The 13,021-nt window shown below is 42.5% G+C and overlaps 1 protein-coding gene across 1 annotated transcript in view; it reads right to left on the bottom strand.

Annotated features, from left to right (window-relative positions):
- LOC139297890 (ryanodine receptor 3-like) overlaps positions 1–13,021 on the bottom strand; it is an 80,754-nt gene that overhangs the window by 17,627 nt on the left and 50,106 nt on the right. The window contains 26 exon segments of the mRNA XM_070920700.1: positions 108–242; positions 336–395; positions 545–715; positions 1,560–1,574; positions 2,045–2,137; positions 2,244–2,331; positions 2,436–2,676; positions 3,063–3,386; positions 3,697–3,827; positions 3,931–4,012; positions 4,919–5,157; positions 6,016–6,076; positions 6,911–6,960; positions 7,149–7,270; positions 7,364–7,431; positions 7,517–7,632; positions 7,878–8,001; positions 8,285–8,360; positions 8,524–8,586; positions 9,584–9,730; positions 9,844–9,933; positions 10,488–10,566; positions 10,724–10,887; positions 11,462–11,602; positions 12,372–12,462; positions 12,718–12,938. Of these exon segments, the coding sequence (XP_070776801.1) occupies positions 108–242; positions 336–395; positions 545–715; positions 1,560–1,574; positions 2,045–2,137; positions 2,244–2,331; positions 2,436–2,676; positions 3,063–3,386; positions 3,697–3,827; positions 3,931–4,012; positions 4,919–5,157; positions 6,016–6,076; positions 6,911–6,960; positions 7,149–7,270; positions 7,364–7,431; positions 7,517–7,632; positions 7,878–8,001; positions 8,285–8,360; positions 8,524–8,586; positions 9,584–9,730; positions 9,844–9,933; positions 10,488–10,566; positions 10,724–10,887; positions 11,462–11,602; positions 12,372–12,462; positions 12,718–12,938 (3,192 nt within the window).

Here is a 13,021-nt window from a genome sequence, read left to right as displayed (position 1 = left end):
TTGAAGAGCCATTAGCTGTATGTTTCAACAGGGCATTGGATTCTCTATGTCTTGCACAATTGTTTGCTCATAATATGTTTGGGTGTATATAAATGTTTGAGCCAGACCTGCTCCAGGTTGAAGACAGCTGCAGAGATCCTCTGGATACGGTCCACTACCCTCTCAGGGTCTGGAGGACCCTCGCTCCTCATCGCTATGTCCTTGTACAGATTTAGCTGCCACCTCACTGCAGGGTCCTCTGACTGGGAGTGTGTTGCAAAGAAGGACGTGAAGAACAATATATACAGTCTTTGGAAGCTAATAGCCACTTAAAACCATAATAACGATTGGCTCACCTTTTCTCGAAGATGCAGATTCTGCCGAATATGATCTTTGACCTCTTCATCTGTGTCTCTCTATTAAACAACAGCGGGAACAGGGAGGCACATGTGAAGCTTTATTATTGTGAAATGTGGCCAATTCAAAGAAGTGTTCTTGAGTGTAAGGATAGATGCTGTGATCTCATCAGACCCATGTGAAATGTGTGGCCAGTGCTTCGTCTCACCAGGAGGTAGCGAGTCTTGGCTAGAGAGATGAGCTCCTGGTCTCCCGGGGTGCACATGTTGAGGCCGATTGGCAGCATCTTCTTCAGAGCGGCCACAATCAGCGAGGTCTGGATGGAGTAGAACTCACCGCGCCTTTTCTTGTGTCTCCTCTCCTGGTCCTGTCCTCCAGACTGAAAATAATCATAATATTAACCTCAGACAACACAAAGTGGTGAATGAAAAAAAAGCTACGGCAGCTTAATAAGCTGGTCTTTTAAGGTAATGCATACTATTTTCCCCTTTTTCTATATTTAATGTTTCACTAAAGCACTTACTTTCAACCTTTAAACTGATGCCTTAACAGTATTTTATTGGAGCTTAACTTCATAGTGGGAGCACTCATACTGTATTTGAACAAAAGCCAGAGGCAACTGATGCATTTATTTTTCAGCCCTGGCAAAAATCTGTGACCAGACTTAATTTGTGCCACTGAATCATTAAGAAGGTTCACACCTCAGCTGAAAAGTAGAACTGGCAGACTGCCGCTATTAGAACAACGAGATGTTACCAGTGAGGGAAAACTGCAGCTGGCTCCGTGAAAACACTCATTTCCATATTAATATATATACACTGACACACACACACACACACACACAGACACACAGTTATCACACATTGACTACAACATAATACAAATAGCTTGAGGTAACTATTAGCCAAACACACCGGGGTACCACAATCTATCAACTGCAAACACACCAGAGGTACGTGATCACATGATTTGCTACAGAAGGGATGGATTTCATTACTCCAGATGAGACGTGTTCCGCCCACAAGGGAATGAGGAATGACCAAAGTTACAATGTCACACATGGTGATGAATAGAGACCACAAATAATCAGGTGACATGATATATAACTACACTATAGACTATATAGCACAGCGGCACAAGCTATTGGCTTTTCTGCTTGGTGACTGGAGCATTTAAGCCAATAAACTGGCAGGTAAAACAGCTCATGCACTGCATCACTCTACCTTTTCCTTAAAGGACTGTTTGAGACAGAGAGAGAGACAGAAGGAGAAAGGCAGATAGAAGAAAATGATGAGAGGGCAGTTAATGGAGGCACGCGGTCCTCACATGGACGTGTACTGCAATGAAAACCATTTGTTTGCCTTTAAACAGCTGAACCAGGCAGACAAGAAATAAAATGTTCTAACTGGCAAGGGCTGAAGGTATGGAGGAATATTTGTCTACTGAGGGGTGAATGTTAGTTTCTGTCATCTACTGTAACAGGCATGCATACATACACCCGCGCGTGCGCACGCACACACACACACACACACACACACACACACACACACACACACACACACAGTCTTAAGTCAAAGTCAGTCACGATCCTGCTTATTTCTGCACCTTTTTCAGCTTTCTCATATAACATGTACACACGTTTGATGGGTCAAGGTGCCATTGCACAGAAGAAGGAAAGAAGGAAATACAGTTGACAGTGTCCTCCTACCTTAGACATCTTGGTTTTATTATCTCCGGTCAAGAAGGAAAGGTTGTTGATTTCGTTCTGGACCACAAAGTTCTGCTCTTCTCTTTTGAAATTCTGGAGACAAATGTCAAAGAAAGATAGCTACGCATTATCAGGGTTCTAATTCATAAAGGCTGCCTGTGTTTTGCAGCTGAACAAGTGCGGCGGTGAGAGAACTTACATGAGACTTGCACCAGAGGATAAATATCTCAGCGACCATTCTGAAGAGCTCATTGGAGTCAGCGTCTGGTTCTTTCAGCCATCTCGACCTGCAGTAAAAAGGGAGTGATTAATACATCCTCTAACATCTACCTCATCTCCTCCTAAATGCTCCTTCAAAACAACTCCTTAATCCACTGCTCGGTGAGCTAACCTGTTGTTGTCCACATAGCGGATAAGCATGGGGTAAAAGGCGTACAGGTCCCTGCAGAGTACAGCAAACTCATCCAGGATGAGCAGCTCTGCCTCCTGGGTGTCTCCCTTGCTGTCTGCCTTCAACAGCTCTTCCTCAGTCACCACCTTCACCGTCTTCTTCTTCAGTTTCTCAAGTGTAGGCAGGAAGTGGCTCTTCAGCAGGTCTGCACGGGCCTTGCTGATGATGGGTTGCACGTACACTGAACAGTGACAGAGAGAGAAAATGTCACTTTATTACAGTACAATTGGACAATCTGATTTAAAATGTGTAGGTATATCAGAAAGTTGCCAGCATTTTTCCTGTTCACCATTTTTTGGAATGAATAAAAGAAAACAGGGTAGTCAGCATGAGTCTTTGTGTCAGACATCACAGTTTTGCTCACACGGCCAACAGAGGCTGATATTGGATAGGTAATTCTGCAGGTCCTATGGTTCATACACTGTCATTTTAAAAAATAAAAGCATAAAAAAATTATATCTTCTCGATACAGTAAAGAAATGCGGCAGGGAGTCGCGTTGAAAAACTAAAAAGAAAGTGAGGCCACCTGGCATGTTATCATGAGCTGTTATAGCAACCCGTGCCCACCTGCAATCCTCTTCATCCAGGAGGCCTCATCGATGCCCAGGTTGTTGTTGAGGATCTTGAGGATGTTGCCGAGAATGACGCTGAGGTGCTCTGAGGTGACGGTGGTGCAGCAGACGCTCCCCCCGCTGGCTGGCTGGTTCTCGGGCCCCCTCTCCCACCAGTAGGACAGATAGTTACACAGCATGGGCAGCACCACCTCGATAACATGAGGCATCTCTGTGTACCGTGCTCCGGACTCAGCCATGTCATTGATGTCCTTCATCAGACCGTCCAGCCGCGGCATCCCGGGACACATCTCCTCGACTGAGTCTGGTATGCCAAGGACTGATAACACCACCGGGGGTTCACGTGTGATTACAACATTATAAAATTACATTTTTCTTGTTATATACTTTATGAAGGAAAGGGGAATTTCTCAAACATTCACACACATACAGTACAGATATACACATGTAGGAAAAAATATATATCAGCCTTTTCTCATACTGTAGGACACAGACAACATCTTAAAATGATAAGATGGTTGTAAAAGACAGACCGGCTCATTATCCATAGTAATAGCTGTTTGATTTGCCATCTTGGTCCACCCCTGGTTATGAACTCTTCTATTTTAGAATAATTACATATGACTCACTGGCTCGTTCTCTGGCACTCTTGGTATTAAAGACGGAGCAGGGGTTGTACGTGTTGAGTAGTGGCTCCAGGAAGGCTACAGGCATGGCTCCAGCCAGGGTGGCCAGACACTGACCGAGAGCTGGTAACTGCCTGAGGGACACAGAGAGGATGAGATTGGGTGAAAGCTGCATTGGATCATTAAGTTTCTTTGCTGAGGTTTTAAACAATTAACAAACTGTTGAAGCTGAGATACCTTTCTACATAGATGTTTTTCCCAGTGCCAAGTGCATAGAGGCTGGTCAGGATTCGATAGCAGGACACTTGGACATCATCCACTGGAAAAAATAAAGAAAATCAGAACAAGACCAAGCCTACTATGAGCTATGTTAGTGGTTCTGTGAGGCACAGCTGTGCTTTGAGCTAAATGCTAATGTCAACATGATAACATGCTCACAGGGAAAATGTTAAGCAGGTATAAAGTTTATCATGTTCAGCATCTTAGTTTAGTGCGTTTAGCACTGAGGCTGACGGGTTTTGCAGTTATTTGGTCACCAACCAAAGTGCTGGTCAAAGTGAAATTTTGACCTGATAATGGCGCTAGATGAAAAGTCAAAGGATCACCAAAGTAACAGGGATACATTGTCTGCAAACCATGAATGTCTGTACTAAATAATGTACCAATCTATATAGAGGAGGTTGAGATATTTCAGTGGATAACTCTGACCTGCTGGTGGCGCTAGAGAAAGAATCAGGGGATGAAAGTTAAAAGGCTTCATCCTCTGGAGATCATGAATGTCTGTACTAAAATCCATGGCAATGCATCCAGTAAGTGTTGAGCTATTTCAATCTGGACGTGGTGTACGTGGTGTACGTGGTGGAAGTGGTGGAAGTGGTGGACCGACCAACCTGAGATGTGGACGTCCTACGATAAGCATCTATATATATAAAGATACCCAATCACTAGTGCTACCATGGTCATTAGATTACATTTTTTCATACATGTCTTTCTCTACTGTGATTAACTCAGTATTGTAAAGCATTGTGTAAAAGTCCCTTGTTAATGCATATTTATGGACCTTTACTGTACATTTGTGTAAGTAAGAGACAGATATATTCCAACGTGTCAGGATGTAAGAAACATGTAATCACTGTATTACAATAAACTTAATATTGACGCTTGACTCCACTTTTGTAGCAGCTTCTCGCACAATATGTTTGATCATTCCTTTGTCAGGACTCACAAAGCAAGTCGACTCCAAAGTGGTGCTGAGTGATGTGTTCAAACAGAGCAGTTAAAATGGGGAGCAGGGCTACAGTGGTGTAGTTGATATTCTGCGACACGCCTTTCATCTGCGAGCGGGAGTGAGTGAACTTCCCCAGCTTCAGGTTCTCGAACGTCTTCTCCAGGTCCTCTGCGGCGTTCTCAAAGAAGGTCCTCAGTCCCACCCTCACCAGCTCTGAGCCTGACTTCATCACCGTCCTGTTGGGAGTGAAAGAGAACGTGATAAACGACTGAAACCAAAGAGGAGATACACAAGGGCAGGGCTGTAATAAACCACTGGGTATGCAAAGGACAACACTATTTACCCACAGTGGGACACGCTCACATATGCAATTACTTCACTCTTGCCGTCTGTGAAGGTTTTAGTCATGAAATATGAGACGCGAGTATCAACCTGACCGCCCTTACACTGAAACATCAATGATTTATTTAATGAATTAGGTGGATATTTAAATCTAAGGTGGGTTTGCCAATGTTGGAGCTGAGACATATCGTATGACACAATGCATTAATCTGATTAGTCAGACAATTTTCAGCATTTCGCAGTTCATAATATTGCAAAATGAATTACCCATTGTTAAGCCTTGATGTGTCCCAGTAGGAAGGAGAAATGAAAGACAGAGTCTGTGGGCATCAGCTGTAGCTCTTCAGCACAAACAAGACACAGTAATGCATTGCCGATTTAGCCTCATTATGTGTGAGCTTCATTAACAAACAGTACATTGTCTCTAAAGAACACTATAAGCCTTGGGCAACATGTGGCGTATGAAATTTGTTTTGCTTTTTTAAATGCCAAAGGATGCTCTTTGTTAATGCCAGTGCCTCCCAAAAGACACTGGAGTAATAACAGTTGATGTTCAAGACAAATATGCTCATCTTGAGGGTCCTACGGAGGTTAGATTCTAAGTCATTGCTTCACGCTGTATAAATGTAATTGGTTTCTCAAACAATTATTGCTTAAATGCAGTCATTATGGAGCTAAAATGTTTCATTTCAAGGAGAAAACTCAACGGTGCTAGGTTCCTTATGAGTCTTGAGTGCCACATTTGTACTCACCTGGTGTCCAGGGTGTGTGCCAGGATATGCAGACAGCTGACAATGGTAGTGGAGTCACTCCCTACAAGACAACGCCAACACGAAAGCCATCAATATGATGTGAACATACACACTGTCACCCATGTCTAGGGGACTTTCTTGACCTGAACTGAGCTTCTCATGGCAGCAATAACTTCATGTCTGTGTATGTACCACACCCAACAGCCTAAGCATTGAGTTAGATGTGGTTAGTGGATCAATATCTAGTTCACCACCTCAGTTAGATATCCACTGTGGTTTAGGGCACGATGGTTAAAGTAATAAAACCAGTGGTTTAGTTGATTGATTGAAATATCAAAGCTGGAAAAAACGAAATAATCAATTATCATTTCGCTTGCAGGGGCTCAAGTTGCTGTTCTTTAAAGGAAAAGTTCAACATTTTGACAAATATGCATATTTGTGTTCTTGACGAGAGTTAGGTGAGAAGATTGATACCTCTCGCATGTTGGTACCATAAATATGAAGTTACAGCCAGGAGCCGGTTAGCTTAGCTTAACATAAAGACTGGAAACTGGGGCAAGTTACTTTTATTCATAGCTAGCTATGAACAAAAGAAACAAAATCAGCCTGCCAGCACCCCTAAATCTCACTTATTAATGCATTATATCTTGTTTGTTTAATATATAATTAATACAAGTGCAGAATGCTCCAGTATTTGGTATCTAATGTTACATGTTACCCACAAAGCTTCTAGGTTGGCTTTTTATTAGGCCGCTGTTAATAAAGTCCGTAAGACAACACACTTCAGTTCATGAGAACCAAAAAGGCAAAACGACAACCACTTTTACAACACACACACACACACACACACACACACACACACACAATGCTGACCGATCAGTAGTAATCAGCTTACCAAAGAGAGAAATCCTATGTCTGACAAGAGCTGCCAGTTTACAAAACAGGCTGGAGGTGTGATGGATAGACAAAGGAAGGAAATCAGACAATTACAATGAGTAAATTATTGAAGAGATTAGAGATTAGATTAGTCATTAAGATTATAAGAGTTTAGGATTTCAAGTAAAGAATGGTAAAGAGTTATTGTCATGCTATATTGCTGTAGGTAAATGAAACTGAATGTTTTCATCTTGTACCTGGTGACCATCTCCTTCTCCTTGTTCGAGGCGTAACCGCTGCTGCTCAGGTTCTTGTTGGGGGAGGAGAGGAAGTAGAGAGAGTGGTTCTTGAAGTACTGGTCGATGAGAGGAAGGAGAACCTGAAAGAGGACATCGATGAGGACAAGGTCAGATCAGGTCGATGGATTTATATCTTTATATGCACAGCAGCTGTATTTGTATCACTTCCTTACTTTGGCAAAAAACTTGATTTCTTGTTCATGAGGGGACCTATCCGTTTTGCCACTGGCAGCCATGGCCTCTGGATTGAGAGCATAAAAATACATATTTAATAGAAAGTAACAAGACAGTCTCTTGTTGGCAGGTCTTATGTAATATTACCATACCCAGGTGAGCGATGAACTCCTGAGCTGAGTCAACATACTTGAGCAGCTTCTTGAGGAACTTATAAGCAAACCTCTTCTCCATTGAAGAGGAATCCTGCTCTAAGTCCTTCAAACCTCTGCAACACAATAAGACATTAGCTATAAACACTTTAATACCACAAGATTTTCTTTTGGTGAGATTTCCATGTCTTTTTGATTATAAAGCAGATCTAGGTGCTCTATAAATGCTGTGAAAGTATCAAAACACTCAGTCTATGGAGAAATGATAGGCTAACTATTAATGGAAAAGCTACGAAGTAGTGTAAAGTTTCTGGAGGACATCATCATAATAATATATGACAGACATCCTGAAATTGTTGACCTTGTGATGCTATAGCCGTTGATCTGCAGGAAGCGGAAAAGGTCCTGAGCCTTCTCTCGATCCCGGGCCTTCTCCTTGGCTGTCAGCGTGTCATAGGGCACCAACAGAGGGTGTGTTCCCCCACCTGAAACCACAGACAACCCAGTGTTAAGGAGACCACGGCTCTTTACCTTGTGACGGTGTGAAGGCAGATGGTGACATGAAGTGGATGTACCACTCAGCTGAACCTATTTAGTAAAGACCGGCGAGGCAGACACATGCATATGCTCACAGGCACATATAAATATAGCAACCACCAAGTGGCACTTCACATCCACCCACACACACACACATACTGTCTCTTCCTCTCAGTTTTTCAGGTATCTCTATGTAATATGCGTCTATGATTGACTTCATTAGCGAATCACCTCTGCTTCCAAGGTCACTCTTTTTCTTCTTGGCCCAGATGTTATGGTAATTTTCAGCCACCACCTCCACCATCCCCTTGGACCAAAGATAAACAGTACATCCCTGTGAGGAGCATGTCCCGCCCACGTTACTCATTCACATTCAGGAAATAATGCTTTACATCTCGTACTCAGACCGAGAGATCGTTTGATGTAAAAAAGAAAAAAAAGTACGACAAAACAAATGTGAGGTCACTCACCTGCAATTCTCTGGATAGAACCACGTTGCTTGTGTCTATCGGGCTTGGATTGAAGCCATTAGCCTGAATGTTCAAAAAGATGCAGATTTACAGTGAGACAGAGAGTTGTTTGTTATGAATCAACACTTTGATGACATAAGATTTCTGCTTTAATAGCATTTGTTAAATGATTATTCTGTGTCTCCAGGCTTTCAGTCTATTATGCAAGGAGATTAGCAACAAAATCAGCTTTGTGTCCACAGTAAATAACTGATCTTATTGTTTCCAACTGCATACAGTAACTGCTGACAAGTGGTACTGTCCTCAAAGTAAGACAATGTGAACTGATAGCAACTGTTCCCCAAAAATAAACATACCCACGTATTTGTGTTAAGGAGGAAAATAAACAGCTGGTTAGGATTACAAATTGTTGTTGTTGTATACAATATATAATAACTGTCCATCAACCTGAGTCAGTTGTAACAAATAACACCACGTGGTACAATTGAGAGTGTGTGAAAACTAGCTAGCTAGCAGAGAAGTTGAAATAGTTAGCTAGAAATGGTTAAAAAAAAACCTTTAAAAAGTTACCAAAAAGAAAACAGTTAGCTAAAATTATGGAATAAACAGTGGGAAAAAAATGAACATTAGCTACAAGTAAATCAACAGTTGAAATAGTTTGCTAATGGTAATAGTAATGGGTAAATAGGTGAAAGGTCCACTTTATGCCACTCCAAGTGGTAGCAGTACGAATGCAAACCTGACCAAAGCAGCTTACCCATTGACAATTCAATGTCAAAATATTCATATTGTAGCTATATCCACTTTGATATCCAGTTTATAATGCATACTAGAGATGATTAGCTCATTTTAATGGAATGTGTAAACCTGCTTGTTTCAGAGATTGGCAAATTTTTTGTCTCATCAAGGATTAAAATTTTATGTTCAGGCATTAAAAACACTGGATTAGGAGTTAATCATCATACTTCATACCAGATAAAAAGCTCCGGTAACGAAACGTTTTGCTTTTGGAGGACAAGCACATTTGATATTAGTGTTTGTCATATTCTTTGCACTGTACCTGTGAAGCCTGAGAGATCTTTCGCATTTTCTCATTCTCCCTCTGTTGAGACATGCTCTCTCCATCCTTGGTCCTGTCCATGCTCCAGCCCATTGCCAGCATACTCTTCAGGGACTCTCTAATTGGCCATCTGTAAATCTCTTTCTCCTGAAACACAGAGACAGAAATAAAGAACAAGGACTGAGCCCAGAAGCCTCAGTCTTTAGGTTATCTCTTCAACGTTAATCTTCTTCACAAATCTCGCATTCAACATTCGGTACCTTCTCTGTCAGGGCTTTGTAGATCCTGAGCTGAGGGTGAATCTTGGCCTTCTCATCCACACAGTCTCCATATTTCCATCCCAGCAGCACCTGAGGCACAAGCACAGAGGGATGTACAAGGGTGAAAGCAATCTTCCATTGCCTCCAGAGATCCCTAAGGACATGATTTATTATTTGGAAGACTGAGTAAGAGATTAAGTACGCATAACACATTAAAGAGTCATGGTACATTCAGTTCGTGCTGTTCTCAGCTCTTGTTAAATTTTTTGACAGATGCAACAATGCCGGCTAAGCAGTTGGCACAAAACAGAGCAGGGGCCTTCTGCATGGAGACTAGCACAGTTATTGTCAGCATGCCCAGAGTATACCTTTCAGTACTAACAAAAAGGAGGCATCACCAAAGGAAACAACGCTGTGATATTGGGAAAAAAAAGACCAACATCAAAATATTGATCTGAATTGATTTTCTTCGCTTTGAAATGGCTGAAATGCTTTTCTGCTGATTTTGCGTGCAGTTTTTCCTCAAGGAGAGACATTTTAAGTATCATCTCCTTCTCTTTCAACACTCATGACTTGTTCCAAGTCGAATACTGTGCAATTTAATACCCATTTTCCCAGGTGAAAGCTCTTATCTTTGGCCTTACCTTCTCTGCTGACCATTTCTCATGCGAATGCTCTGCATATTTGTTGGCAAAGTGCTCAAGCTTCTCTGGAAGAGAAATGCTGGAAAAAGAGAGTTACAATTAGTCAGTTTGTGTATGCAAATGCATGTTACTGAAGTCATGTAAAGTCATGTACTGTGCATGACATCACAGGTATAATATAATAAGTCAGGCTGATACAATATATCTTATTGATATCTGGCTCCAACATGGCTTACTTAGCAGTACTGATGGGTTTGGGGTCAAAGTTGCCCTGAGCATCTACAGAAACAGGCTTTTCCACAGTGGTACTAATGGAAGCATCCACATAGTCCGGTGGCAAAGCTCCAGCTATGGCACTGAGGCAAGGCATGGCCATCTTGAATAGCTCTGGGTCATATTTCTGCATGGTGAGAGAAAGAAAGCTACAAAGTAAATGCAAAACTTAGCTCTTAAAATGAAGTACAGTCGTGCAAATTGTATTCTTATTTAACAAATACAAGTAATATGTATAGTTGTTCATTTAAGGCGGTTCAGTCAAAGTGTGTATCAGTGCAAGGGGTCAGCAGAAGAGATGTTAATGAAGAATTATTCTAAAAGCTGAGGAACCAGCGTGCTGGAGGCTTTGGATCAATGATGGCTGTCCAGATATTGATGTTTTCTGGCTGGCTCTTTGCACAGCCTCCTTTCACGCATTTAGAGAGATGTGCTGAGTCCAGCCATCTGCGCCACGAATGACCTCAAGATATTTGTGCCAATGAGTCCCTCGCATACATACATGTTAATCAAGACTGTGATGAATTAGGTGACTTTTATTTATCCGTTCATCACTTTGTGGTAAAATGTTTGTATTTACAAGAAGTAGATGATAACCTTTTGCCAAATACATGTTAATGACTATTGCTCAGGAAATGATGAAGTCAATATGCAAAGAACCCTGATAAGAAACTTTGTGCAACACATGAGCGACCCCTCACCCTCTGGGACAGAGAATCAAATACTCCCCAGAAGATTTTCTTGGTGAGCAGTAGCTCATCCTCGGATGCTGTGCCGTAGCTGCCCCAGCCCGACGGGAGGCAGTAGTACTTCCAGTTCTGCTCATAGTGGTTGGTTAGCAGCTGGAGGACACACAGAGAGCAAAGGTCAAGACAAGCAGAGTAATAAATATACAGAATTTAGCAAACAGGACAGCTAACTGGCAGGCAACAAGCATAAAGCCTGTACACATACTCCCAACACACTGGCACGGGGCCATGCATAGCAAATAGCACCTCAGAGGAAATTAGTTCTCCCACACTCCACACAAATGCAATCCAAATGTGTACATGAAAGTATAGAACGAGTGTGTCCACCATGTCACAGGCCAGTCACAATCTATTACATCTCCTGTATTTCTCTCGTGTGGCCAGATGGATGGAGTGGAGCAGTGGAGCCAACAAGCCTGTAATCACACAGTCCAATACTTCATCCCCTTGTTTTGCCTCCTGTAGCTGCTCACTTCTTCCACACCAGATGATTAACACCATGGATGTGTTAGAAATGTGCGCTTTTGAATGTGTGTGTGTGTGTGTGTGATTGAGAGAGAGGGGTGAACACCAGTACATTAAAGGCACACCTGCAATACAGCTGTTGGCAAGTCTCCACAGAGCTGGCAATGTAATAAACTGAGATAGTAAAGCTTTACCAAGCAGCGTCAGACAGACAAAACAAACATTAGATTATGTAGAAAAGTAAAGAAAGAGAAGGCAGGTAGATAATGAGGCAGACAAGAAACAACTAAAACTGAGGCATGCAAGCACAGAAACAGGCAAAATGAGAAAAAGGCAAGATACAGGATGGACAAAGGGATTAAAAAAGAGTGAGAAAAATGAAGAAGTTGTTGCCCACCCTAAGAGGCATCTTGCAGTAATCAGTCAGCAAGGGCACATCAAAGACGAGGCGGCGCAGGAGCTGCTGCAGCATGGAGGGACGAAGGTGCCTGCAGAATAAGGTGAGAGAGAGATAAGAGTAACCACAACATCTTCAGACTCAGACCACTTTTGTCTCGGGATATTTAGGGGAACCAGGCCCTGAGCTACAGTAGAGTTTTGTAAGAAAGCAGATAAAAAGTACTGTCAATCTTTGCTATTCCTGCCAGCGGAGATACCACAAGTGTTTTGTATCACTTGTCATTAAAAATGCACACAAACTAGACGAAACTTTTAACCAATAGAGAGTTTTGTATGCTCCTTACTTGCAGACAGCCAGCAGGCACTCCTCTATGGCATCTCTCTGGGCCTTGGTGAGCGACCGGCCCTTGGAAAGGCGGTAGATGGTGTGCAGAGTGGAGTCGATGAGGGTGGCATAGTGCTCGGTGCCGGCAAAGAGAGGGGCGCAGCGGGTGAGGAGGGGTAGCAAGGCTGAGCCGATGTAGCGGTTCATGGCCAGGGCTGTCTCTGTGGTACATAGACCCTCCTGCAGAAAGAAAGGATCACAGGTCATACATGTGATACACCTATGTAACTTTAGAAAGAGGAAATAACACATCCTCCCTCTGA

Source organism: Enoplosus armatus, chromosome 15, assembly GCF_043641665.1.
Source record: "Enoplosus armatus isolate fEnoArm2 chromosome 15, fEnoArm2.hap1, whole genome shotgun sequence".
Taxonomy (NCBI): Eukaryota; Metazoa; Chordata; class Actinopteri; order Centrarchiformes; family Enoplosidae; genus Enoplosus; species Enoplosus armatus.
Note: the sequence above shows the minus strand (reverse complement) of the source record. Positions and strands in the feature narration are given on the sequence as shown.